This window comes from Lepus europaeus, chromosome 16 (assembly GCF_033115175.1).
Source record: "Lepus europaeus isolate LE1 chromosome 16, mLepTim1.pri, whole genome shotgun sequence".
Taxonomy (NCBI): Eukaryota; Metazoa; Chordata; class Mammalia; order Lagomorpha; family Leporidae; genus Lepus; species Lepus europaeus.
The window spans coordinates 13,241,797-13,269,785 of record NC_084842.1 but is presented as its reverse complement, the minus strand read 5'-3'; the positions used below and the strand labels follow the sequence as shown (position 1 = coordinate 13,269,785).

The window sequence follows — 27,989 nt, the reverse complement described above, 5'->3', positions numbered from 1 at the left end:
TCGGCGTCCCGGCCCCGGGGCTCCGCCCCGCCCCCAAGCCTGCCAGGCTCTCCAGTCGCGTCTAGAGATCATCGATCTACCCAGGCGGAGCTGTCGACCTCGGCTGCAAGCGGAATCCCGGGCCGTACCATGGCGGAGAAGACTCAAAAGAGGTGGGTCTGCCGCTTCAGGAAAGCTTGCTGTCAAGTCTCCGCGAGGGCGGCACCTATGCCCCCTCGCCAATGGCGAGGACTGAGATGGTGTCTTCTCCCGGGCGCCCGGGCTGGTGGTGCGGGAAGCGGGGCCTGGAGGCGCAGTGGGGGTAGGGAGGGCTGGGAAGGGAGGCGGCATCCGTGTCGGGCAGGTGTTTGTCCTGCTGTCCCTCCTCCGCCTCACGCCAGCGCGGCGGGGGGTCTTCGGCGGTGTTTCCGGGGCAGCGACTTCCGTCCCGACCCGGCCTGGGGGGTACCCGCTGCGGTGCCGGGCCGCTGCACCCCGCGGCTGGTGCGGACGCTGTGTGTAGACTGAGTCACTGTCGCTTGTCAAGAGGGGGCCCCGGCACCTGTCCCGGCCGGCTTGAATGGACTCCCCTGTCAGCATAGGGGTGTCAGGAGTTGTGGCCCTTGACCCAGCAATCTTCAGTGCCAGCGATTTTGGTGGGAAGGATGGTTGGGCGAGAGAAATGCGTGGATAGAAGAACCATTTCCATTGACTTTTTCTCCTTTTTTAAAAAGATCTGCTTACTTATTTGAAAGGTAGCTTTAGAGAGAGAGAGACAGACAGACCTACCTTCTGGTCCATGCCTCCAAATGCCCGCACCAGCTAAGGCTGGGCCAGGCTGAAGCTAGGAGGCAGGAACTCCATCCGGTCTCCCACATGGGTGGCAGGGTCCCAGAATACTTGAGCCGTCATCTGCTGCCTGCCAGGTGCACCGGCAGGAAGCCGGACTGGAAGTGCAGACGTCATCCATGCTGGCTCATCAGGGATGCAGGGGCCCTAAGAGCAGCTTACCCTGCTGAGCTGCAGGGGCTGCCCCCGCATACCCTTTATTTAATTTTTTAAAGAGATTTATTTCAAAGGCAGGGAGACAGAGCTTCTGTCCACTGGCTCGCTCTCCAAATGCCCACAACAGCTGGGACAGGACCAGGTCAAAGTTGGGAGCCAGGAACTCAAGCTGCGTCTCTCTCACGTAGGGGACAGGGGCACAGCTGCGTGAGCCATCATCTGCTGCTTCCCAGGGTGGGGCACTGGCAGGAAGTTGGATTCCAAGGCGGAGCCAGGACTCAAACCCAGACAGAACCAGCTCCCTTCTGGGAACTGGCATTGCAGACGGCAGCTTAACGCGCTGTACCACCTTGCCAGCCCCATAGAAGTTTTCTGAAAAGGAGACAATGCAAGGCTGTGGCATTGGGACACCTGCCTCCCACGTTACAGCACTGATTCAAATACTGGCTGCTCCGCTTCTGATTCAGCTCCCTGCTAATGTGCTGGAGAAACAGCGGGTGATGGCTCAAGTGCTTGGCCACTCAAGTGGAGTTTGTGGTTCTTTGCTTTGGCCTGAGCAGGCCCTGGCTTTTGTTACCAATTGGGAAGTTGTACCAGCGGATGGAAGATCTCTCTCCTTCTTCCTGTCACTCTGCCTTTGAAAAAGAAAAAATAAGGAAACGGCTTAAAAAAAAAAGCAGATACTAGATTAAAACTCCAAAAGTGATAGTATGTTGTATATGATTTTGGCCTGTTGGATAGTATGGTGCTCGAAAATGTTTTTCTATATTAAAACGTCCCCTTTTTCCATCAATTTTTTAAAACCTCTTCAGGGGAGTTTCTATGACAACATGCTCAGTCTTACCCGCAGTGAATGTAACCTTTTTCTGCCTTCAGTGTGAAGATTGCTCCCGGAGCAGTTGTATGTGTAGAAAGCGAAATCCGAGGAGATGTGACTATAGGTAAGAAAATAGTTCATTAGCATTGCTTCTCAAGAATTGAGGTGACCTGATCAATTGTAGTGTGTTATCATTAGGTATCATCCTTAATGGTCAGTTTCACTAACATCCTAGTTTTATCACCGAAGTATTTTCTCCTACAAATGTTTAATGTTCCTAATAGAGTATGGTGTGTTGGAGGCCGTGTTTAAACTTCCATGTGGAATATTAGTGAGGCGGCGTAATGACTGAGAGATGCCTGTTGTGTTCCTGCGATGTGCCACGCACTGTGCTAGCAACAGGCACACGGCACTGAGCACAGCGGACAAAGGCACTGCGTTTGTACGGCTATTAGTCCACTGAGTCCACAGACCCGAGTTAGCTTGCTCCTTGCTCCTCAGCTGCTGGGTCACCTTGGACGTCCCCCGTCACCTCTCTAGCCTTCATTTTCCTCATCCATGTCATTGTGTCAGGAGTAGGTTCAGCGCAGGGAGTGGTGGCTTTAAAATGGACAAGTTTGCTCTCTGCTATCAGAAACTTAGAGGTAAGCCATTCAGGGCCAATCAGTTGCATGTCCAGCATGGATCTCTGGCCTTGTAGGCATGGAAGTAGTGGTCAGAACACCAAGAGTCATCGTGGATGAGAAAGGTGAATAGTGGGGACCAAGGACCTGTGGCCCAAGTGAGTCACCTTCCTTCAGATGGCCTTGCTGATTTCCACACAGCCCTTCTCTGTGTGTCCTAGGCCATGGCTTTCTGTCATGGCACCTCAGGCTACAGGGATGTGGGGGATGTAGTCCTGCTTGGCCGCATTGCTTCTTTGAACAAAATCAGGGTTCTGTTTAAAGGAAAAAGAGGAGAGTGGCAATTACCAGTTTTTGTCACATGCAAAATATTTCACATTCTCCTGAAAGAGAATCTTTTCTATTAAAGAGTTGTTTTTTTTGTTTTTTTTTTAAATTTTTGACAGGCAGAGTGAACAGTGAGAGAGAGAGACAAAGAGAAAGGTCTTCCTTTTCCGTTGGTTCACCCCCCAAAATGGCCGCTGCAGCCAGTACACCGCGCTGATCCGAAGCCAGGAGCCAGGTGCTTCCTCCCAGTCTCCCATGTGGGTGCAGGGCCCAAGCACTTGGGCCATCCTCCACTGCACTCCCGGGCCACAGCAGAGAGCTGGACTGGAAGAGGAGCAACCAGGACAGAATTCGGCGCCCCAACTGGGTGTGCCGGCGCCACAGGCGGAGGATTAGCCTATTGAGCCGCGGCGCCAGCCAATTTCTTGAGAGAGCAGGCATAGCATAGCTGATTAAGCCGCTGCCTATGACATCGGCGTCTGATATGGGCACTAGTTCCTGTCCTGGATGCTCCACTTCCTATCCAGCTCCCTGCTAATGCACCTGGGAAAAGCGGCGGAAGATGGTCCATGTGTTTGGGCCCCTGCCACCCACATGGGAGACCTGGATGAAGCTCCTAGCTCCTGGCTTTGGCCTGGCCCAGCCCTGGCTGATGTGGCCATGTGGGTAGTGAACCAGTGGATGGAAGATCTTCCTCTCTGTCTCTACCTCTTTTTCTGTGATACTTATTTTCAAAATAAATAGATAAATCTTAAAGAGGAAATTTCTTTAGTAGGAAAAAAAAAACTAATGTCATTTTTTTTCTGATTCTAAACTTCCAACCAATTTAGGCACTGTGTGTTGTATAACTTGCAAAGATTGTGCCAAGAATATGGAACTCTGTTAAGAATTTGCCCGGTTGATTTATTTATTATTTTAAGTTGACAGGTTTAGAAAATAGCCCCGTTTCTTTTCAGTGCTGTGTTCACTCTCTCGTTTCTGTTAGCTAAACCACTTGCCCACTTGTCATGAGGAGAAACCATGAAGCCCACACATTTAGCAACATGCCCTTCTGGATTCTTTTCCCTTGTTCTGCTGCGTCGTGTGTGTACTTACGCTCTCATCAAAATTCAGGGAATAACTCCTCAGCTCACAAGGTGCTCTAAGACTAAAAGAGTCTAGCGGTTAGTGTAAAGTGTCCCCTATGTTTCTGCTTCCTCCCATGTTAGACAGGAAGTATGTGATATCTGCTTATAGTAGATAAGTAGGTGGAATAGATGTGTCTAGAGGCATAAATACATACGTAGGCGTGTGTGTGTGTGTGTATGTTTCCAATTTGAAATAACTTCTGTTACATCCAGTTTTCCTAGATAGAAAGCTGCTAGTGATGGGACCACTGCCTAGGACTGGGGTTTGGGGTGTTGGGAGTCAGCACTCATTGTCCTGTTGTTCCCTCTGGCTTTCACCAATTTGTTCTTCTCCCCTTTCTTTATCCCTGTATCTCCTCACTTTCCCTAAATGTTGACATTATATCTGGACATACAGTGTTTAAATTTGCTATTTGTCCAGTATTTGACCACTAGCTGATAGTGCACCATTCTAATACTTAACAAATAAAATGACATTTCAACACATTTTCAGTGATGAATTATAGCATAAGAAGTGATTATAAATTTCTTTTTCTTAAAAGATGTATTTATTTTATTTTAAAAGCAGAGTTACAGAGAGAGGAGAGACAGAGAGAACTTCCATTTACTGATTAACTCCTCATATGGCTATGACAACCATGACTGGGCCAGGCTGAAGTCTGGATCCTACAACTCCATCTGAGTCTCCCACACAGGGGGCAGCGGTGCAACTACTTGGCCCATCTTCTTGGTATTTTCCCAGGTTCGTTAGGAAGCTGGATCAGAAGTGGAGTAGCCAGGATTCGAACCGGTACCCATATGGGAGATGACTTAATCTACTGCACCACAACGCCAGCCCCTGTGATTGTAAATTTCTTAAGAAAGAAATCTATAGTTACTTGAAATTTATCACAGGAAGGTCCAAGTTAGCATTTGTTATATTTTTATTTATTTATGGTCTTTTAAAAATATTTATTTATTTGAAAGGCAAGAAACAGAAAGAGAGATCTTCAATTTGCTGGTTTACTCTCCAAATGACTATAACAGCCAGGTCTAGGCTAGACCAAAGCCAGGATCCAAGAACTTGATCCAGGTCTCCCACATGGGAGTCAGGGGCCCAAATATTTGAACCATGTACTACTGCCTTCCCAGACACATTAGTAGGAAGTTGGATAGGCAACAGAGCAACTGGGATGCTATGTGGTGCTCTGATACGGGATGCTGGAGTTCAAGTGGTAGCTTAACCTGCTGTGCCACAACACCAGCCCATTATATTTATTTTTGACCCAGTTTCTTTTTTTTTTTTTTTTAATTCATTTATTTATTCGAAAGTCAGAGTTAAACAGAGAGACAGGAAGAGAGAGAGAGGTCTTCCATCCACTGGTTTACTCCCCAATTGGCAGCAATGGCTGGAGCTGCGCTGATCCAAAGCCGGGAGCCAGGAGCTTCTTCCGGGTCTCCCACGCGGGTACAGGGGCCCAAGGACTTGGGCCATCTTCTACTGCTTTCCCAGGCCACAGCAGAGAGCTGGATGGGAAGTGGAGCAGCCAGGACTAGAACCAGTGCCCATATGGGATGCCAGCGCTTCAGGCCAGGGCATTAACCTGCTGCGACACAGCGCTGGCCCCAGACCAAGTTTCTTAAGAGTTGCTTAAATCACAGAAACAGCTCAATTTTTTTTTTAATCAAAAGAGTATTTTGTTTTCCACATTTTTTTATTCCCTTTTTGTTATGTGTTTCTTATCTGTAATTGCTATGTAAATATAGGAATTTTCCAGAATAGATATTTAGATAACCATCTCTGTCATTGTTATATTTAGTAAAAAATATCTCTAATCTTTGGCTGCTATTCATTTTTCTGAAGTAATATGTCAGACTAAAAATCTCCTGAGAGATGGATAAAATTAAATGAAAGCTTTCAGGGCTGGCACTGTGGCATAGTGGGTAAAGCCGCCGCCTGCCATGTCAGCATCCATATGAGCATCAGTTCAAGTCCCGGCTGCTCCACTTCCCATCTAGCTCTCTGCTATGGCCTGGGAAAGCAGTAAAAGATGGCACAGTGCCGGCCCCTCCACTTTCTTTCAATTCAGCTTCTTGCTCATATGCCTGGGAAGGCAGCAAAAATGACCCAAGTGCTTGGGCTCCTGCCGTCCATGTGGGAGACCTGGATGGAGTTCCAGGCTCCTGGCTTTGGCCTGGCCCAGCCCTGGTTATAGCAGGCATTTGGGGAATGAACCAACTGAAAGAAGATTCTGTATCTCTCACTCTCTGTCACTCTGCCTTTCAGATAAATGAATCTTAAAAAAATTAAAGCTGAGGGTGGAGATAAATAATCTGGTTACAGCTTTCTTTGCTACATCTTATTTTTCACTTCAGGGTTTTAATTTTTTTTGTGTTTACTTAATTTACCAAGGTAATTAATATAAGTCTATTTTATTGTGTTATAGAAATGGAGATTAAGTAACAATACACTTAAGTGCAATTTAGTTGATAGATTTTTTTTAAAAGATTTATTTATTTGAAATGCAGAGTTACGAAGAGAGAAGAGAGAGAGAGAGAGGTCTTCCATCCGGTGGTTCACTTCCCAAATGGCAGCAACAGCCAGGGTTGGGCCGGGCTGAAACCAGGAGCCAGGAGCTTCATCAGGTCTCCCACATGAGTGCAGGGGTCCAAGCACTTGGCCATCTTCCACTGCTTTCCTAGGCATGTTAGCAAGGAGGTGGATCTGAAGTAGAGCAGCCAGACTTGAACCAATGCCCATATGGGATGCTGGTGTCACAGGCAGTGGCTTAACCCATGATGGCTTAACCTACTGTGCCACAACACTGGCCCCAGTTGATAGATTTTTTTTTTCAGCATATTTTGTTTGCTTGCTTCCTCCAGTCATTTATTATACTTTTACAGGCTATTCAATCCTGAAATATTTTGGAAAGAAATGTTTCCTTTACTATGTTTCAAGTTAGTGGAACTTTGAACTTGGTATTCTGATCTCCTAGAAAATCAAACATTTATTTGGTTTATCAGAGAAGTTGGAAGCTTAGAAGTTTAAGCCAGGGGCCGGCACTGTGGTGTAGTAGGTGAAGCCGCCATCTGCAACACTGGCATCCCATATGGGCGCCAATTGAAGTCCCGGCAGCTCCACTTCCAATCCAGCTCTCTGCTGTGGCCTGGGAAAGCTGTGGAAGAGGGCCCAAGTCCTTGGGCCCCTGTACCCATATGGGAGACCCAGAAGAAGCTCCTGGCTCCTGGCTTCAGATTGGCCCAGCTTTGGTCATTGTGGTCATTTGGGGAGTAAACCAGCAGATGGAAGACCTCTCTTTCCCTCTCTCTCTAACTCTGCCTTTCAAATAAATGAATCAATCTTAAAAAATATGAATAGAAGTATAATCCTTAACCGGGAACCCTGTGAAGTAGAAGCCCTGCTGGAGCCTCACCTCCCTCATTGGGAGCCATTGGACAGCAGATCTTGGGGAAGTAACAGCTCTGTTGTTCACTCCAATTTGCATAAATAAGGTTTCATAGCACCAAGCCTGTTTTCTTTTTTTTTTTTTTTTTTAGGATTTATTTATTTATTTGAAAGTCAAAGTTACACAGAGAGAGAAAGAGAGGTTCACTCCCCAGTTGGCTGCAACAGCTGCGCTGATCCGAAGCCAGGAACAAAGATTTTCTTTCTGGTCTCCCACGCGGGTGCAGGGCCCAAGGACTTGGGCCATCTTCTGCTTTCCCAGGCCACAGCAGAGAGCTGGATCAGAAGCAGAGCAGCTGGGACTCGAACCTGCACCCATATGGAATGTGGGCACTGCAGACGCACCTTAACCCATTAGGCCACAGTGCTGGCCTCACCAAGCCTGTTTTTCAGTAGGCTCCCTTAATTTACGACGAGCCATGAGTTGTGTCCTGTAAATCTGTTTTGAGAGCTGAAGAACATTTCAGAAGGGCATTCTGTGTGTTAGTGTCAGGACGAGGCCTGCTTGGGACATCGTACTGTGGAGGCACAGTGGAGAAGCCTTGTGCTAGGAGCACTCTGTCCCACAGGTTCTCTCCTCTGAGTTTTAATGGAGGCCCAAAGGCTCCCCTCTATGTGGAAATCTCTCAGGAAGACAGACCAGTGGCTTTGACCTGGGAAAGCATCGCACACCAAGCAGCTCAGTGCTTTAGCGTACCGGTCACTGGGGCAGGGTGTCATTTTCGAGAGAGAGTTCACAGCTTTTTAAAATTATTTCTTAATGGAGGGAAACGTACATCAGGATTGCTTTCTGTGGCGAAGACAGACAGGAAAAATGTCCTGTACCAAATGAGGAAGATGGAAATGTGATGCAAGGAATGTGTTTCTGGCTATGTCGCATCAAGCTCTGCCGACCATTTAAAAAAAATAACTCATCGGCCAGTTCAGGCAGCTCTAGCTCTGCACACACTTAGCCAAACAAGGAGATAAGACAACTAGGGTTTTGGCACATTTGGTAAGGAAATATAGACTTTCAGAAAGAACTCCAAGAAGGCTCACAATGGGCTTTAAAAAAAAAAAAAAAAAAACACACACAAAAACTTTCCATGGTGATCTGTATTTTTAAAGCACTTTAACCCCAGGTTCCTTAAAGTGCTTGTGACATGCAGAGAAGCGTGGAGCAAGCCGTGCCCACGTGACAGTGTGCTGTCACTCAGAGAGCCTGAGTCGCCTGGCCCTCTCCTTGTCTCTGTCCCAGAACTGTTCCGAGACAAAGCTGAATAACACTCATTCACTGAAGTCACATGTTCCTTTAAGATCACTCAACCAAAATCTTTACAGCCGTATATCCTAAAGTACGTGTATGCAGCCTCTCTCGTGCGTGCCCCCAAAACACCTACCGGAGGCTTCTATTCAGTTTATTACTGCCTGTGACATCTGCTGATCACCTGGCAACTCAAAGTTGATAGTTTGACCATCTAAATTATTTTAGACCCAAAATACCAGGAATTGTAGTTTGGCAGTGCTGCCAGCAGGTGGTGCTGGTGTCTAAATCACAGGTCTTGGCCTAAGCGACTGTGTTTTACCTCCCAGCACAAGGCCCTCACATTTATAAGCAGGACTTTTCCAGTTAATTATTAAATAAATTATTAATAATTATAACAATAATAATATACCTTGATAAAGTAGCTAAGGCATTATTCTTCAATATTGTGTGGGATATCATTATGAGACTTAATGGTTATTTAAATTTTAAAAATTTTGTACATAATGTGTTTGGGTTTTTATATAATAAATATGGATTACTTACATCATATTTGAAAGAGAAAAATTAAAATAGCAGCTGTTTTCAAATGTACACTTTTAGAGGACCTGTAAAAGCATAGGTCCCAGTTGCCCTTCCTCTTCCTAATCCATCCTCAGGTAGGTTTTTTTTTTTTTTTTTTTTTTTTTGTTTTGTTTTGTTTTTTGTTTTTAATTTGAAAGAGTTACACAGAGAGAGAAGTCTTCCATCTGCTGGTTCACTCCCCAACTGGCCCCAATGGCCGGATCTGCATCAATCCAAAGCCAGGAGCTAGGAGGTTCTTCCGTGGTCTCCAACGTGGGTGCAGGGGCCCAAGAACTTGGGCCATCTTCTGCTGCTTTCCCAGGCCATAGCAGAGAGCCGGATCAGAAGTGGAGCAGCTGGGACTCGAACTGGCGCCCATATGGGATGCTGGCACTGCAGGCGGTGGCTTTACCTACTATGCCACAGCGCCAGCCCCTCAGGTAGTTTCTTAGCTGTCCTGTTTATTGTCAAAAGCTGCAGCGTGAGGGCCAGAGAAAGTGAGGACCCAGGGCCTTTGCTGCTTATCTAGCACTGGCAACCAATCTGCTTTCTGTCACAGCCTTGGTGATCCCTTCCTCCTGTCTAGGACTTTTGTATTTTAATGAATCTTTTTATTGTCTGTGATACTTTTGGTTAAAAGCAGAAATTATCCTGCTCCCTGAGTAGAGGAGGAAAGCAGTCTTTTCTTCTGTTTCTCAAAGCAGATTTAGTGTCTTACAAAAAAGTTACTTATGAGCTCTTAGTGACATAGTGCTGAACCTCGCTTTTTTAAGGACTGTGGCCCAGGCCCCATTCTCTCCCATTCAGACCTAACTTTGCATAATCTCCATTTCACCCCACTGGGGTAGGTTGTTCCAGCTCATATCTTTCTGTAGGTGAGAAACAGACCTTTGTGTGATAGAGCCCACAGTCTAGTCTGGGTGCCAGCCAAGGTTTTCATTATAAAGACCCCGAAGTAAAGAGCTTCATCTGTTTATCATAGGACATTCTGAAATACAATGTACATCTGCTCTTGTACTCTATGAGCTACAGATTTCAGTTGGTTCATGCAGCTGGAAGACTTAACAATTTCTTATTTCAAAGGAACTCAGTGTCCATTTCAGAATTATGTTCTACTTCTCCCCCAAAAGTGCTGACATATCAATATTAAGGGATCAGTAAAGCAAATTACAATATATTGATGTGATATGAGATGCTTCTCAGCCATCAGAAAGAATATCTGTGTAGAATATACTCACACGGAGGCATCATGAAAATAGAAAATTACAAAATGAGTACTGTTCCTTGGTTTTAAAGTATGTGCTTGGAATCAAACTTTTCACTCCAAAGCTGTATTTACCTTTGAACTCTTTAATGAGATACATGTATAGATCTTAAGTGCTCAGTAGTACTGAAGCCTGCAACACATAACACAAACTTTCAAGGATAGTTAACTCTGGAAATGGGATTGGTAGGAGTAGATTCTTCACTTTTTGCTTTCTTTGAATTTTTTCTAATGACCATGTATTCCGTTCATAAATAAGTGTACTATGAGGGCTCTTCAAAAAGTTCATGGAATTGCATATAATGAGAAAACTGCATGGGTTTCCACTTTTTTCTACAAAAATCAATATATCCTTTAATTCCATTTTCCATGAGTTTTTAAAAAATTGTTGATATCCATCTATGTGAAAGGCAGAGTGGCAGAGAAAGAGAGAGAGAAGAGAGAGAGAGAGAGAGGCCGGCGCTGCGGCATAGTAGGTAAAGCCACTGTCTGCATCCCATTTGGGTACCGGTTCAGGACGTGGCTGTTCCACTTCCTACCCAGCTCTCTGCTATGGCCTGGGAAAGCAGTAGAAGATGGCCCAAGTCCTTGAGCCCCTGCACCCACATGGGAGACCCAGAAGAAGCTCCTGGCTCCTGGCTTCAGATCAGCCTAGCTCCGGCCATTGTGGCCATTTGGGGAGTGAACCAGTGGATAGAAGACTTCTCTCTCTCTGCCTCTGTAACTCCCCCTTTCAAACAAATAAATAAACCTTTAAAAAAAGAGAGAAAGAGAGATCTTCTACCTACCTGTTCAACTCCTTTAATGCCTGTAAACAACCAGGGCTGAGCCTGGCAAAAACCAGGAGCATGAAATCCCATCTGGGTCTCCCACGTTGAAGAAAGGCCAGGTGCTTGAGCCATCCTCTCTGCTTTCCCAGGATGCATTAGCAGGAAGCTGGTCGGAAAGTGGCAAAGCCAGGACTTGAACTGCCACTTACATTTGGGATGTGGGCATTCCAAGCTATAGTTTAATCCGCTACACAACAGTTTCCACCCTCCCTGAACTTTTTGAAGTACTTGTGTGTATGTTGTATACATGCATATATATTTCTTAAAAGGAGGGGCCGGCACTGTGGCTTAGTAGACTAAGCTGCCACCTTCAGCACTGGCATCCCATATGAGCTCTGGTTTGTATCCCAGCTGCTCCTCTTCCCTCAACCCTCTGCTTATGGCCTGGGAACGCAGTGGAAGATGGCCCAAGTGTTTGGGCCCCTGCACTCGCCTGGGAGACAGGAAGAAGCCCCTGGCTCCTGGCTTTGAATCAGCTCAGTTCTGGCTGTTGTGGCCATTTGGGGAGTGAACCAGCAGATAGAAGATCTTTCTGTCTCTCTCTCTCTCTGTAACTCTACCTCTCAAAATAATATATAAATTTTAAAAATCTAAAAAAAAATAAAAAATGCACAAGGCTCACACTCAGGGTCAATGTAAGAAACTTCCCAGGGATCTCAGAGATCCCATTGCTCCGGAGTTCTTCTTTTCCAAGTAGAATTTGCCTGGGAAATTTTACGTTAGCAGCTGCGATTTGGGGACCCTGAGGTGACTGAGAAATAGCAAGGCTACTCTTGCTGTTTCTTCCCGGACCGTGTCGCTGGCCTGTGCATCTGTTTTGGGTCCCCACCCCCGTTATCAGTTCCCGGCTCCTCATTGTCAAGGCAAAGAATAAGCTGCACTGAGGTTGCTTCCAAATGCTCTGGGTACCAGGCACCTCCTCATTTATTTTATTTTTATTTTTATTTTTATTTTTATTTTTATTTTTTGACAGGCAGAGTGGACAGTGAGAGAGAGACAGAGAGAAAGGTCTTCCTTTTACCCTCCAATGGCCGCCGTGGTAGGCGCGCTGCGGCCGGCGCACCGCGCTGATCCGAAGCCAGGAGCCAGGTGCTTCTCCTGGTTTCCCATGGGGTGCAGGGCCCAAGCACTTGGGCCATCCTCCACTGCACTCCCTGGCCACAGCAGAGAGCTGGCCTGGAAGAGGGGCAACGGGGACAGGATCTGTGCCCCGACCGGGACTAGAACCCGGTGTGCCGGCGCCACAAGGTGGAGGATTAGCCTAGTGAGCCGCAGCGCCGGCTCCTCATTTATTTTAATATATTTGTGACTGGGTATGCAGCACTGCTAGTTTTCAAGATAACAAACTCAAAAGGACAAAAATAGCCGGTATCCATCTTTCTTTCCCCATACCATATAGCACTGCATCTTACCTGTCACAAGCAAGTAGTGATTATTGAATGAATAACTGATACCATTACATACTGCATTTCATGGGCAGTGTCACTTTCCTGACCTCCCCCACCTGCCGTCAGTACTTCTGTCCATCCTCCCTTGCCTTCAGACTGTTCCTTCCTGTCCGCTTGCTGACCAGCAAAAATAACCTCGGTGTTGGGGGAGAGTGGGCTGGGTGTTGGAGAGAGGCTAAGAGGAGGATGTGTTTTTTCCACCAGTGGTTTTGTTATCACCAGATGCTAGGCCGGCGGGCAGATAACAGCTGTCGGGAGGGAGTGCGCATTCCAGGACCCGCCCTGCAGTGCTGTGGTGTGATGAGGCCCCTCCCTGCTGCCTCAGAATGGAGGGATGCAGATGGCGGGTATTGCCTCGGTCTCCCCACAGCGGACCTTAGGACTCCAGTGGTGCCTTCGGGCTCCCCCTCCGTCTTCCTTTAGCTTGTTTGACTTCATCTGGTCAGCATCGTCTCCTAGACCAGCCAGCGGAAGCTCTGCCTCCGTGCAGCGGGCATGCTTGTAACAGGGGCAGCAGCAGAACGACAGAGCTGATGAGCTTGCTGTCTGCTCACACTGCCCACCTGGATTAGTAAAAGGACTCCCCCTACGCTAGCCAGGAGGAGAGCCTTCCCCTTCTGAGGGAAAGCGAGCAAGGGGGTTCACCGTGAGTGCCTTTGTCTCCAGCGTGGTCGCCTTTGTCTCCAGCGTGGTCTCGTCTGACCCGCGCAGCAGCCCCGCAGGCCCGCACTTGTCACCCCTGTCTCTCCTCGGATCTCAGGGGTCAGAGAGCAAGGCTGTCTGCCTCTAGCGCCGGGGCCGTTCCCCTCACCTCCCCGGAGGTTTGGCCCCAACTGCTGCTGCTATCAGCCGAGAAAGAACCAGTGTGCAGAAAATGTTCCTCCCAGCAGCCTCTTCTACCCTCCAGTGGGAAGCGTGGCCTCCAGTGCTAATCTCTTCTCAAACAATCTTTCTAACAGGGCCCAGGACGGTGATCCACCCCAAAGCGCGAATCATTGCCGAGGCCGGGCCCATAGTGATCGGTGAAGGGAACCTGATCGAAGAGCAGGCTCTCATCATAAACGCGTGAGTGAGGTGCTCTCGGGCGCTCCCAGCACAGGCACTGCTTCCCTGTTTGTGGCTGTCTGTGGGACCCTTCTACAGCCACCCTCTGCCAGGCTCACTGTTGTACTAGAGTAAGGCTAAGGATCTTTGTCAGTGTGGTGTCTGGAAACCTGAGAACCAGATGAGGGGAAGGCCCCACTCCAAGTGCGCGAGCTTCTGAACCCTGGGCCTGATCTTCCATTACTCTCCCTTTCTCATCCTTTCCCTGGCAGCTCCCCAAGTGAAGAGAATGTTTGGTTGGATCTTGGTTCTGGCAGAATTGTCATGGCTCATGCCACACACGTGAACTTAACCCTGATGTGTTTTCACATGTTTTGCACGGGTAACACCCACAGTTGTAGTTGAAAAATTGGAGATCATAATGACAATTTTAGGCTTTAAATGTACAAATTAGTAAAATATTAGAACACATAGCTGGTATTAGGGAAATATAATGTGATACCTTTAAAATTTCTGTAAGCATTTGTGAGTCTTTCTAGATAAAATTTGGCAAGAAATTCAAGGTTATACCTAATTTATAGCAGCAATGTATGGAATTTGTATGAAAGACCTTGGAAAAATATTTAACTGTGATAAGAAGACAGACTTGTTTTAATGCTTATCTAGGATTTGGGAGTTTCTTACTGTAAAGCAGTTTCTTTTCTAAGAACATTTGGTACTTTGGATATAAGTCAGTTAACAGCAGCTATATTCTGCACTAACTCAGCTGTCAGGTAGAGCGCCGTTTAAAATGGCTTCCTGCTTTCAGAACGCAAACATTTACTCTTCCACATATTTCAGCTACTGCCTAAGGCAGTAATTATTTTATGTGCGTATCTATTTACATTGTTGAGGTTGGAAAGTTTCCAAGTTAGGTGAGATTTTATTCTGAAAACTGTAGCCAGCATGTTGTTCACCTTGTCCTGGAGAAGGCCCTGTGGACTTGGCATTTAGAAAACAAACAAAGGAAGGCTGTCCCCTCCCAGGCCCTGTGGCCTCCTTGCATTTCAAAAGCTCCCTTGAACTCAAAAATCAAGCCTTCTCCAGCATGGAGGCTAAATGATGCACTTGGATAAAGGAATTAAGGAAGTAATTTACAGAGTTACAATATAGGTCCAATGGAGAGAAATGACCCAAATTCTCAACAGGAGGAAAGTTGTTTATTGTGCTTCTGACTGTTTGATGGTTTATCCTTTCTTTCACAGCCACCCAGAGAACATAACCCCAGATGTGGAAGACCCCGAGCCCAAGCCTATGGTCATTGGCACCAATAATGTGTTCGAAGTTGGCTGTTGTATCCTGTGTAATAATCTGAGATGAATCACCCTGCTGTCCGTTAGTACCCAAGTCTCCCCATGTCAAGTTTGTCATAATTGATTTAGCAGCTGTATTTATAATGCACATCATGATTACGTTTTACAGACCAGGCCATCCAACCCTTTCAATAGACTTGTTTGTAGAAACTCCAGTAAGTCCTGCATGCCCTTTTTAGACAGCAGTGTGTGCGATTTTAGCTCAGCGTTGGGAACGTGACTTCCTGCTCCTGTTGCTGAACCACATTGTGTTGCCAGAAGGTGACAGGAGACACAGGAGCTATGATCCTGGCTTCTGGCCTCATTTAAGAACCACACTTGTGTCAGTTTGCCTCCTACGTAATGTGCTGGGATCCCTTCTACCCAGTGTTCCTCTCATTCTTTTGCTCGGTTCTATAAAAAATAGAAAAAAAAATAGAAAATTAAAAAAATAGAAAAATCTTTTTGTGGCATCAGCAAAACCTTGACATATAATAGGAAATACTTGGAGGGAAAAAAAAAATCCAAATGTTCAACAATAGCAAAATATTTTAACAAGCCAGTCTACAAGCCTGAAGCAAATCACTAGGACTTTTAGACAGTCGTTAAAAATTAACTTTCTTGGGGCTGGCGTTGTGGGGTAGTAGGTTAAGCCTCCGTCTACGATGTTAGCATCCCATGTGGGTACAGGTTTGAGTTCCAGCTGCTCTACTTCTGATTCAGCTCCCTGCTAATGGCCTGGGAAAAGCAGTGAAAGATGACCCAAATGTTTGGGCCCCTGCCACCCATGTGGGAGACCTGGAAGAAGCTCCTGGTTCCTGTCTTCTGCCTGGCCCAGCCCTGGCCATTGCAGCCAGCTGGGGAATAAACCAGCAGATGGAAGATCTCTGTGTAATTCTGACTTTCAAATAAATAAATATTTAAAAATTAATTTTCTCTAAGATTTTAGTGGCTTGGAATAATACTTGCAAATTTAAGTCAGCTGAGTAAGCTATAACAGTTTATAGTTTTATACAGTTTGATTCCCATTTACCTAAAAGGAATTCAATATGTATTTGTATTATATGTCAAACTGTTAACAGTATCTAAATGATTGAGTGATAGATAGTTTTAATTTTCTTCAAAAAGTTGCAAACATGCATTACCCATAAAATCATGTTAAAAGGTGCCTATTTATTATTTTTTTTAAGATTTTGTGTGTTTATTTGAGCGGTAGAGTTAGAGAGGGAGACAAACACAAAGCTGGATCAAAGAGAAGCAGCTGGGGGCTGGCGCTGTGGCACAGTAGGTTAATCCTCTGCCTGTGGCGCAGGCGCCCATATGGGCCCCTGTTCTAGTCCTGGCTGCTCCTCTTCCCATCCAGCTCTCTGCTATGGCCTGGGAAAGCAGTAGAAGATGGCCCAAGTCCTTGGGCCCCTGCACCCATGGGGAGACCGGAAGAAGCGCCTGGCTCCTGGCTTTGGATCGGCCCAGTTCCAGCCGTTGTGGCCATTTGGGGAGTGAACCAGCAGACGGAAGACCTTTCTGTCTCTCTCTCTCTTCCTCTCACTGTCTGTAACTCTACCTCTTAAATAAATAAAATCTTAAAAAAAAAAAAAAAAGAGAGAGAGAGAAGCAGCTGGGATACGAACTGGTGCCCTTACGGGATCTTTGTTCTACAGCCGGAAGCTTTAGCATACTGCGCCACAGCACTAGCCAGGTACCCATTTCTTTAAAAAACGTAGAAAAGTCCTTTGTTTATACCTAGAGATATTTGTGTTTAAAGAGAAAATTTTCCTGCAGATTGCCCTAAGCAAGGAGATCTGATCAGGACAATCTCTGGCCCTTCCGCGCCTTTGTCCGCTGCCTCAGTGTAATACAGGGACGTGTTGTATTAGTAGGGAAAGCAGAGGAGCAGATTTCAGTATTTGCTTAACTCCAGCTTACAGATTCGCAAGCTATGAAAATGGGAGATAACAACGTCATTGAATCGAAAGGTAAGCTGTGGTCACATTGTACTGTCAAAGTGATCAGCTCCTTTCTCTTTGTGGTGACTGGGAAACAGCACACGTGTAGACTCCGGCAAGGTGGCACACTTGGCCGTGGACGACAGTAGATGTCAGACTAATTCTTTGCCTCTAAGAAACCGAATCTGGTCATGTGACTAAAATTAAAAAGTCAGCGGTGTACATTTAAGTCAGAATTGAATTAAACAGTGATGTTCAAATGAAATATTCGAAAACAAACCCCACTAAATACTAGTTTCCATGATATTTTAGTGGGTTGGTATTATAAAATTCTAAAAAGCACAGTCTCTCTAGCTTTCTTTCATCTCAGGCCCAATCCGCCCTAGCTGATCAGAAGCAAATGTAATCGGGGCGGGCACTTGGCACAGCAGTTGAGATGCCACTGGGGACGCCTGCATCCCTAATTGGAGTGCCCGGTCTGAATCCCAGCTCCATATCTGATTCAGCTTCCTGCTAATGCACGCCTTTAAAGGCCAGTATTTGGGTCCCTGCTGCCCACATGGGGAACTTGGACTGAGTTCCAGGCTTCTGGCTTTGCCTGTCCCAGTCCTGCTATTGGGGACATAGGCGAAGTGAAAAAATTTTGAAAAGAAACAAATACTATCTGTGCGTCCCAAACAGGGCCAGGCATGAGTCTTGTGAAGTCACCACCACTCTTGCAGATTGACTCTAAGAGCTTGTTGTACTGAACTCCTGAAAGAACCTGAATGATGGCACTTCTTAAAGAATAATGGTTTATCTTTCTTCAGCCTGGTTGGCATGAAAGAGTTTCTTTTTTTAAAATAACAGAAGTTAATACTTAATGGCTTTTATCTTGATTTGAATTCCCAGTTATCATCACTGATGTTTTTAATCTATTGTGTGATTATCGTGTATCAAACCCGTGTTCAGTATTTCACATTCGTTATCCCATTCATTCTTGAAAATCTGAAGTGTGGTGGTTTCTGTTTTATTGATAACTTGGTTAGAGACCTCATGGGGACTTGTCCAGGGCCATGCAAGGTGGCAGCAGAGCTCTGCTCTGAATCCGTTGGGCTCTGGTCTGTACTGTCTACACAGACTCTGAGCTGAAGTATTGCTTTAGTCTGTTCCTTAAGGCCAGTTTGTGGTTTTATTCGTGAGTCATCTTGGAAGAACAAAGGGGTGACCATTTGTTGTCTTTAATTGCAATTCTGTGTTTTCCTGCAGCATATGTCGGCAGAAATGTCATACTGACAAGTGGTTGCATCATTGGGGCTTGTTGCAACCTCAACACTTTTGAAGTCATCCCGGAGAACACAGTGATCTACGGTGCAGACTGCCTCCGGAGGGTGCAGACCGAGCGGCCGCAGGTATCAGAACCACTCTTCCCAAAGGGTTCCCAGGGGGCAGGAGTTTGGCCTAGCAGGTGAGCCGCTAGTAGGCATGCCTGCATCCCGTATCAGAGTACCTGGATTCAAGTCCTGGTTCTGCACAAGGATTATGCAGAGGTCTTTATTAAAAACAGAGATTGTCCAGACTTACAGAATCACAGTGGCTAGGGCAGTGGTCTAAAAAAAAAAAAAAAGCATATATTTCACAAATTCCCCAAGTGAGTTTTGCAATCAGGAAAGTCCAGTAAAGCTGGTATTTGCAGAGTGAAGATCAGATGTTATATCTCAGCTGCATGGCTCTGGCGGTTGTGTGGAATATACTGTGGGTATTTTACTTTTGTGGTCTTCTGTAATTGGGGTCTTTTAACATTTTAGAAGCCAAGATGAAATCTACAAAAGCAAGTTTGAAAGCTGATTTCTGTATAGATTTTATAAGCAAAACATTTTGGCTTTTTCTTATTATCAAAGTTAAAAAGTAAGCAAAAATAAGTCAATGAAAATCATGTATAATTCCACAGCATAGTAATAACTATTTCTCCCTGGTACTCTTGACTTTTTGCTTTCTGCCGGTCAGTCTTAATTATCTTACTTTTAATTAATTTTTTTAAAGATTTATTTATTTATTTGAAACTCGGAGTTACATAGAGAGGCAGAGAGAGAGAGAAAGAGAGGTCTTCCATCCACTGGTTCACTCCTCAATTGGCCACAACTGCCGGAGCTGCACTGATCTGAAGCCAGGAGCTTCTGTGGCTCTCCCACATGAGTGCAGGGGCCCAAGGATTTGGGCCATCTTCCACTGCTTTCCCAGGCCATAGCAGAGAGCTGGATCAGTAGTGGAGCAGCTGGGACTTGAAGTGCCACCCATATGGGATGCCGGCACTGTAGGCAGTGGCTTTACCCTCTATGCCACAGCGTATTTTTTATTTTTTAAAATTTTTAATTTTTTTAAAGATTTACTTTATCTTGAAAGAGTTATTGGTGGGGGGGGGGGGGTGGGAGACAGAGAAAGAAATCTTCCATCCACTGATTCACTCCCCAGATGGCCACAATGGCCAGGACAGATCAAGGCCGAAGCCAGGAGTTTTTATGTGGGTCTCCTACATGGGTGCAGAAACCCAAGCACTTGGGCTGTCTTCTGCTGCTTTCTCAGGCGCATTAGCAAGGAGCTATATCAGAAGTAGAGCAACTGGAAATGGAACTGGTGCCCATATGAGATGTAGGCTTTGCAGGCAGCAGCTTTACCTGCTACACCACAGTGCCAGCCCCTAATTATCTTATCTTTTTAGCCCCAGACACTACAGCTGGATTTCTTGATGAAAATCTTGCCAAATTACCACCACCTAAAGAAGACTATGAAAGGAAGCTCAACGCCAGTTAAGAACTAAGACAGTGTGCATCATCAACGTTTTTGTCTTTGACAACTGTCTTTTGAAAGGGCCACAGTGTTTGTACACTCTTAGTGGCTCACAGAATAATACCTGTTGACTTTATTTTGTAAAATTGAGTTCGAAAAGTAATGGATTTTTGTTTTAACTGTTGTCTATAATTTATATAAAGTGCTTTATTTTCCTATATCCTTGCTCCTTTTCAGAAAATTCACACACTTAGCTTTTCTTTTGCTATACACAATGTTGACCACAAATTTTGGTTATGTAAAAGACTACCCATGATAAAAAAGTAGGGGGTCACGTTGTTTTTGTTTCTATGCTAGCATATACTAAACCAAACAAAAAATGCTGATGGCAGGACTTATAGTGGGAATACTTTAATTAGTTTTTTTACTTTCATTACTCTAACCAAAAATTGCTGTCTTCATTTTTATTGTGTACTAGCTGTATTAAAATTTCTGTGTTTACCTTTTTCCTCTTGTGGACTTGTAAATATTTCACGTGAAATTTCAGCAGCTGTATTATAATTTAAACTTCACTTTGTTTTTAAGAAAAATATTTTTTTTTCTTCGTAGTAAAACAAAAGTAATCAAGGAAAGCTATCTTCTTTTGAATAAAAATTCGAAAAGGATGATTTCTGTCCAAAGTGACAAGTAAGTAATCATTTATTTTAGTGGTTTTCTGAGGTTTCTGAGGACAATGAAACTGAGATACTTTGAAATATTGGCAAATTTGCTTTAAAAGATTTATTTACTTATTTGAAAGGCAGAGTTATAGAGAGGCACAGGCAGAGAGAGAGAGAAAGAGAGGTCTTCCATCTGCTAGTTCACTCCCCAAATCACCTCAATAGCCAGAGCGGGGCCAGTCCAAAGCCAGGAGCCAGGAGCGTCTTCCGGGTCTCCCATGCAGGTATAGGGGCCCAAGGACTTGGGCCACCTTCTACAGCTTTCCCAACCCACAGCAGAGAGCTGGATTGGAAGTAGAGCAGCTGGGACTCAAACTGGTAATGATATTGGATGCTGGTACTGCAGGCGGCAACTTAACCCATTACGCCACAGTGCCAGCCCCAAAATATTTGTAAATTTATGAGATTATTTGGTATAGTACTAATCCCTAATTATTAAACTTGTTATAATTCTGTTGATCTAATTGCACAGTGGGTAGAATACTGGTAATTTTATTTAATTAAAATATTTTTTAAAAAGTCAAATGTATACATTTAATGGCATACTTCAACTTTTGAATTAGGAGATATTAATACTAAGTAATAAGATAAATACTAAGATATAAAATGCACAGGTATTTCTCAGAATTGAAATTTTAATTGTGGGCAGAGGAAAGTGTATTATTGAATTTCTGAAACTGATAGTTCAGATTAGCCTAATTTTTCCAAACTGGAATTACTTTATTTTGATAAGAATATTCATGTCTCAAGTTGGAAAACTGTACTGTTGTAGACTAGGCACGAAGGTTTTTGTGGGTTTTTTTAAAGATTTTTATTTATTTATTTGAAAAGTAGAGTTACAGAGAGAGGGAGAGACAGAGAGAACGATCTATCCACTGGTTCACTCCTCAAATGACCAAATGGCCACAAATGACCAGAGCTGCTCTGATCCAAAGCCAGGAACCAGGAGCTTCTGGGTCTCCCACATGGGTGCCAGGGCCCAAGCAGTTGGGCCGTCTTCTACTGCTTTCCCAGGCCACAAACGGAGAGCTGGATCAGAAGGGGAGCAGCCAGGACACAAACTGGCGCCCATCTGGGATGCTGGCACTGCAGGCAGAGGCTTAATCTACTATGCCACAGTGCTGGCCCCAGCATAGAGCTGTATCAAAGGAGAATATCCTATAAATGCCCTCCCTCCTTTTTCTGTTTGTTTGTTTTTCAAATTCTGATGATCCATTCAGAATTTTGTTGATCATGGAAAATTTCTAAATGAAAGGTTAGAAACTCAAACCACCTGCAACATTCTACAGTTTCTAAAATGTTTTGTCTGGATAAGCTCTGATACACTCAGTAAATAACATCTCCACACTCTACAGATAGTATCCAGAGACAGCCGTGAGATGCTGCCCACGGACTTGCTGATAAGAAACCCACAGAAAGTGAAACTTACTAAATCAACATCCGTAAACACACTGCACTAGTCATCTGTACGTGCAGCAGGTAACTTCAAACACAGCAGCTTGAAGCCTTTTCTGTCTCAGTTTCCGAAGCTGGAGACTGAGTGGCTCCCACGAGATGGTGCTTGTGCCGTCAGCAGGAGCCGCCGCTGTCGGCAGGCTCGGGGCTGTAGGACCTGCTTCCAAGGGGGATGTGGAACATGGTTGTTGGCAGGAGGCCTCCGTTCCCCACCACAGGGACCTCTAGAAAGTTACCCAGGTGTCCTCATGACACAGCAACTGGCTTCCTCCAGGAGCAGTGAGCCAGGAAAGGACAGCAGCCACAGACCTTTGACAATCTCCTTTTTAAAGGTGGACACCGCCCCTTCCACTTAATCGACTTGTTAGACGTAAGTCACTAAGCCCGTGTCACACTCGAGGTGAGGGGATTGGGCTTGACCATTTGAAGAAAGGGGCACCGAGGAGTTCACGTTCAGTCTGAGGAACACCAGCATACACACTTGCACTTCCAGCTGGGTGCCTCCCAGTGTGTTGTCAGAATCTCCTAGGGGTCTTCACGCCAAGGAAGACCACTTTGGTCAAGGCTGCTGCTCATTCATTGGCGTGGCACATGACATCATCAGAGATCTTCATCTGACTTCTAAGCCCTGTTGTGTGATGTTTTTTGATTCTGAATGTGTGGCTTTTTCCCAACACCCAACAGTCCATTCTCACTGGTGTCCAGCAGTCAGTACAGTTCTGACACTAAGTACTATTAGCCCAAACCCACAGCTTAAAGGCTCATTCCCCCAAGACTTCCCCCACTTCATTTGCTACCAGAACATGGGGTACCCTAGCTACACACATCTGCCAGCCAGCTACGTGATACTGCCCCCCAGTTTGAATTCTTTGGGATGATTCACAGAACTCTGGAGGGGGTGTACCGATTCTCACAGTTGCGTTAAAGCCACAACTCCTGAACAGCCAGGTGGGAGAACACAGGGCGAGGACTGGTACTGGTGTGGACCTGGCCCTCCTTGTTGGAGCCCACCATCCTGCCAGCACGTCAGCCTGTTCCCTAAACCAGAGAACTCTTGAGTCTCCGAGTTCAGGGGCTTTTTGTTTTTTTAGAGATTTATTTATTTATTTACTTGAAAGAGTTAACAGAAGGACAGAAAGAGCAGGTGGGGCACGAAATGGTGCCCATAGGGGATGCTGGCATCACAGATGGCAACTTTACCCACTATGCTACAGTGCCAGCTCCTGCTCAGCATTTCTGATGAATGTGCATCTCTTCTACTCTCCCAGGAGTCTATGGGGCAGGGCTGAAAGTTCCAACCCCTCCTCAGTTTCATTAGCATTCACATGACAGTAAACCCTGGGGATTTGAGGAGCTGTGTTCCAGGAATCAGGAACAAAGACCACTTACATCTTTAAACCATGCTGATCTTTGTAAAAATTTAGATTACTTACCCCTAAATATTAGGATACTTCAAAAAGTTCATGGAAAAATGCAATTAAAACATAAGTTTATTTTGGTAGAAAAATATTTATTTTGGTAGGAAAACATTCTGAAATCCATTCATAGTTTTTTCACAGTACACATTTTCTGTGAACTTTTTGAAGTATCTTAATATAACAAACATCATTAAGCATCAGTTTACAAGTATCTAGGAATAATAGGAGCGATCATTAACAAAAGCCTTGAAGGATAAAAATATTGAGTGGGAGCAGGCATTTGGCCAGCCGGTTAAGATGGTGGTTGGGACACTTGGTTACCATATCGGAGCACCTGGATATGAGTCCCGACAATTCCCATTCTAGCTTCCTGTTAATGAGCACCCTGGGAAGCAACAGGTGATGTTGGGTACTTGGTCCCTGTCACCCACATGGGAGACCTGGATTGATTTCCATGGTCCTGACTTTGTCTTGGCCCAGCCCGGAATCTCGAAGGTATCTGGGGAGTGAACCAGTAGGTGGAAGATTTCTCTCTGTGTCTCTTTCGTTTTTTGGTTGTTTTTTGGTTTTTGGGTTTTTTTTTGACAGGCAGAGTGGACAGTGAGAGAGAGAGACAGAGAGAAAGGTCTTCCTTTTCCATTGGTTCACCCTCCAATGGCTGCTGTGGCCCGCATGCTGCGGCCGGCGCACCGTGCTGATCTGAAGCCAGGAGCCAGGTGCTTCTCCTGGTCTCCCATGCGGGTGCAGGGCCCAAGCACTTGGGCCATCCTCCACTGCACTCCCGGGTCACAGCAGAGAGCTGGACTGGAAGAGGAACAACTGGGACAGAATCCGGCACCCCGACCGGGACTAGAACCCAGGGTGCCGGTGCCGCAGGTGGAGGATTAGCCTAGTGAGCCACGGCATCGGCCTACTCTGTGTCTCTTTCCAACAAACAAATTTTTAAAAAGCATATTAAGTGGGAGAATATTGAAGATAATATCAGAACTATCTTACTCTATAAGTCAACTCTTTTTTAAAAAATTGGATTTATTTATTAAACTTCCATAAAGCTTACTACACGCCAGTCATTATTAAAAGCAGTTTATACATAACTTATTAGATATACATTAGCTGCTTTACTTCTGTTACTCAGGTGGGTATTAGTATTATTCCTATTTGGCAGATGTGGAAATTGAGGGACTGGGAGAGAGAAAATAAATTCCCAAAGTCACTCAGCTAGTAAGTGGCATTTTGGTTCCAGAGTTCATAATCTTGACCATATTCTATGCCTTTTTTTTTTTTTTAAGATTTTATTTATTTACTTGAAAGAGTTACAGAGAGACAGAGGCAGAGAAAGAAGTCTTCCATCCACTGGTTCACTCCCCATATGGCCATAGTGGCTGGAGCTGAGCTGATCCGAAGCCAGGAGCCAGGAGCTGCTGGGTCCACCACACAAGTGCATGGGACTTGGGCCATCTTCTGCTTTTCCAGGCCATAGCAGAGAGTTGGATCAGAAGTGGAGCAGCCGGGACTCGAACAGGTGCCCACATGGGATGCTGGCACTGCAGGCGGTGGCTTTACCTGCTATGCCACAGCGCTGGCCCCTCTATGCTATCTTTTGGAACACTTTTTTTTTTTTTTTAAAGAAAGAATTGTTTATTTATTTATTTAAAAGGTAGAGTTACAGAAAGAGAGGGAGAGACAGAGAGATCAAGATCTTCCATCCGCTGGTTTACTCCCCAAATGACTGCAACAGTTGGAGCTGGGCCAGGCTGAAGCCAGGAGCCAGGAACTCCATCTGGGTCTCCCACATGGGTGCACGGGCCTAAACACTTGGGTTACCTTTTTCTGCTTTCCCAGGCACATTAGCAGGGAGCTGGATCGGAAGTGGAGCAGCCAGGACTCAAACTGGTGCCCATATGGCATGCCGGCACTGCAGGCGGAGTCTTAACCTTCATTGCCATAGCGCTGGCTCCTTTAGTGGTCTTCTTAAATGCTAATTATCGGCCCGCGCTGTGGCTCACTAGGCTAATCCTCCACCTGTGGTGCCGACACCCTGGGTTCTAGTCCCGACTGGGGCGCCGGTTCTGTCCCAGTTACTCCTCTTCCAGTCCAGCTCTTTGCTGTGGCCTGGGAGTGCAGTGGAGGATGGCCCAAGTCCTTGGGCCCTGCACCTGCAGGGGAGACCAGGAGGAAGCACCTGGCTCCTGGCTTCGCCGGCCACGGCGGCCACTTGGGGGGTGAACCAACGGAAGGAATACCTTTCTCTCTGTCTCTCTCTCACTGTCTAACTCTGCCTGTCCAAAAAAAAAAAAAAATGCTAATTATGAAAATGTGTGGATTTGGCTGTTCTAAAGTCTGCTTTTCTGAAAGGTCTCAGTCTGTATGAGCCAAAACAGGGAAGTTTAAACAGAATCGCTTGGGCTTCATATTGAATTCAATCAGAATTACCCCAAAAAGGAACTCAGGCTAAGGTTTCAGGTCATTCTGTACAAAACTTTCAACTGGGTCCTCTTGTTACTGCTGATTAGCTGTGCTGGTAATTTGTGGTGGTGGTTCAGGTTTTGGTTTTTGTTTTTTACTGGTAAAAGCAGTATCATTTCATTTAAGCAGTTTAGGAAGTGGAGAGGAGAAACTTCTAATTCCATGGGCCACCCTCGGCCCTCTGATCAGTTTGGCGGCTAATTCGCAGCGTGCAGTCTAACCACTGGTCGAGGCAGATGAAGAGCTTTCTCACCGTAACGCCTTGTAATCCCCACTCTGCTGTTTTATCACAAGAGGGCACCAGCCGACAGCATTGTTCTCCTCATTGGCTAGCACATGGGACCCATTTAAGGACACTTTAAACTTCAGTATTTGAGTAAATGCAGATTCGGAAAAGTTCCTTTCCTGCCCCTCTCAAAGGGGGATTTTCTTCCCTCCTGCTTGGATCTATGTTAATATTTTAGAACATTAGCTGGGACTGGGTTCATGATACTGAACACATCCACAGGGAGGCTTGGGCACTTTGCCTTCCATGAGCTGCATGCTGGTCCCACTAGAGAGGAATGGTTTGGTCAAACCATCATTGTCGTCATTCCTCTCCAAGGCGTGGCGGCACCTCTTTCCTTCGTGTAAGTTTGAGTGGTGCTAAACTCCCTGAATTTAGATTTTCCATTGCTTGAACCAACTCAGCCTTGCTTGGCTACCTGCATGGTGCAAACCTCTGAACCCAGCTCTGCCCTCTGTGGAAGATAATCTCTGATGCTCAAGGCCCACCCAGTTTCCACAGTTGCTAAGTAGCCTACTCTCTGGTGGGCTAATCACTTCTCACCCTTTTCAAAACTTAATCGTATCTGTTCCCAAACTTGTTTATGCAAGGTATGCATATTAAGTACATAACTTAATTCAATATTACTAAAAATCAAACATTATGAGTGTGAAGAGAGTTGTAATCTCTACAAAAATAAGTTGGATGCTTGGGAAAGACATGATAAAGACATGTTATTAAAGGAAAAAAAATGCTGTGGAATTAGGTGTGGGCAAAACAACTGACAGTTTGGATGGGGGAAGAGACCTTCAAAATATGAAGAATTTTGCCCTTGTTTACTTCCACATGTCTTGAGTCCTCATTGCACTGAGACTGAAGTTGATAATGCTGCTTGCTGTCTTGGTGGGTGTCTTCATGCTGCCCCAGTCGGCAGGCCCACACTCAAAGGAAAAGTTTTAGCCTGATATGAAAAGAATGAGGGATGAGTGAACTTATATGTGCTTTAGATTAAAAATAAAACTTTGATGCTATAAATGATAATTGTATTAATCTCCCTTTTAGTTGACATTTTTAGCTGATCAACTACAGATTCTCACTGCATAGGGGAGCAGGGCTTTCATGGAAAGTTCAGGAACTTTCAAGTGAACAATCTCATTTTCATGAAGATTGCACTTTTAGAGTTTCTTATCTCTGAACTAGATGTGCTTGATTTTAATAGAACAGAGCTTTAGAACTTAATCACCTTTTAGGTGTCTGTGGCTATTAGTTGACAGAATGGTTTCGGGGATGGGTGTTGTGGTGCAGCAGGTTAAGCCACTGCTTAGAAAGCCCACATCCCATATCAGTGCACCAGTTTGAGTTCCAGCTACTCCATTTCTGACCCAGCTTACTGTTAATATGCCTAAGAAGGCAGTGGATGATGGCTCAAGGAGTGGGTTCCTGCCATTCACGTGGGAAACCCAGCTGGAGCTCCAGTCTCTGGCTTTGGACTGGCCCGAGCCTGGCTGCTGTGGGTATCTGGGGAGTGAAGCAGCAGATGGAAGATTGGACAGCTTATGAACAATAGAAATTTATTTCTCAGTTCTGGAGAGAGGGAAGTCCAATGTCAAGGTGCCAGGAGATTCAGTGTCTGGTAAGGGCCTACTTCTTGGTCATAAAGTCACCTTCTCACTGTGACTTTATATGACGGGAGGAGTGTACAAGCTCCCTGGGGTAATCTCCTTCCTGAGGGCTCGGCCCTCATCAGCTGATCACCTCCCAAAGGCCCACCTCCTAATGCCAACCCGTTAGAGGATAGAATTTCAACATGTGAATCTGGGAGAGGCACAAACATTGAGACCATAACACCCGACTTCCTCCTTCCTAACAGATCTTTAGTTTTGCTCAACCATCTACCAATCCATGGG

At 45.5% G+C, this 27,989-nt stretch overlaps 1 protein-coding gene across 1 annotated transcript; it reads left to right on the top strand.

Moving 5' to 3' along the window:
- The first annotated feature begins 39 nt into the window (after positions 1-39).
- Positions 40-20,265, top strand: DCTN6 (dynactin subunit 6). The gene is made up of 7 exons (XM_062213422.1): positions 40-152; positions 1,861-1,925; positions 13,632-13,737; positions 14,961-15,049; positions 16,976-17,023; positions 18,242-18,384; positions 19,692-20,265. Exons 1-7 carry the CDS (start codon positions 130-132, stop codon positions 19,788-19,790), a joined length of 573 nt encoding a protein of 190 aa, XP_062069406.1. The 5' UTR covers positions 40-129; the 3' UTR covers positions 19,791-20,265.
- Positions 20,266-27,989: the final 7,724 nt, after the last annotated feature.

Excerpts from the sequence above, each read along its gene's own strand:
- DCTN6 (XM_062213422.1), top strand. The coding sequence starts at position 130 with ATGGCGGAGAAGACTCAAAAGAG. Across the intron at positions 13,738-14,960 it reads CAGGCTCTCATCATAAACGC|CCACCCAGAGAACATAACCC; the intron begins GTGAGTGAGGTG and ends TTTCTTTCACAG. Across the intron at positions 15,050-16,975 it reads TGTGTTCGAAGTTGGCTGTT|ATTCGCAAGCTATGAAAATG; the intron begins GTATCCTGTGTA and ends TCCAGCTTACAG.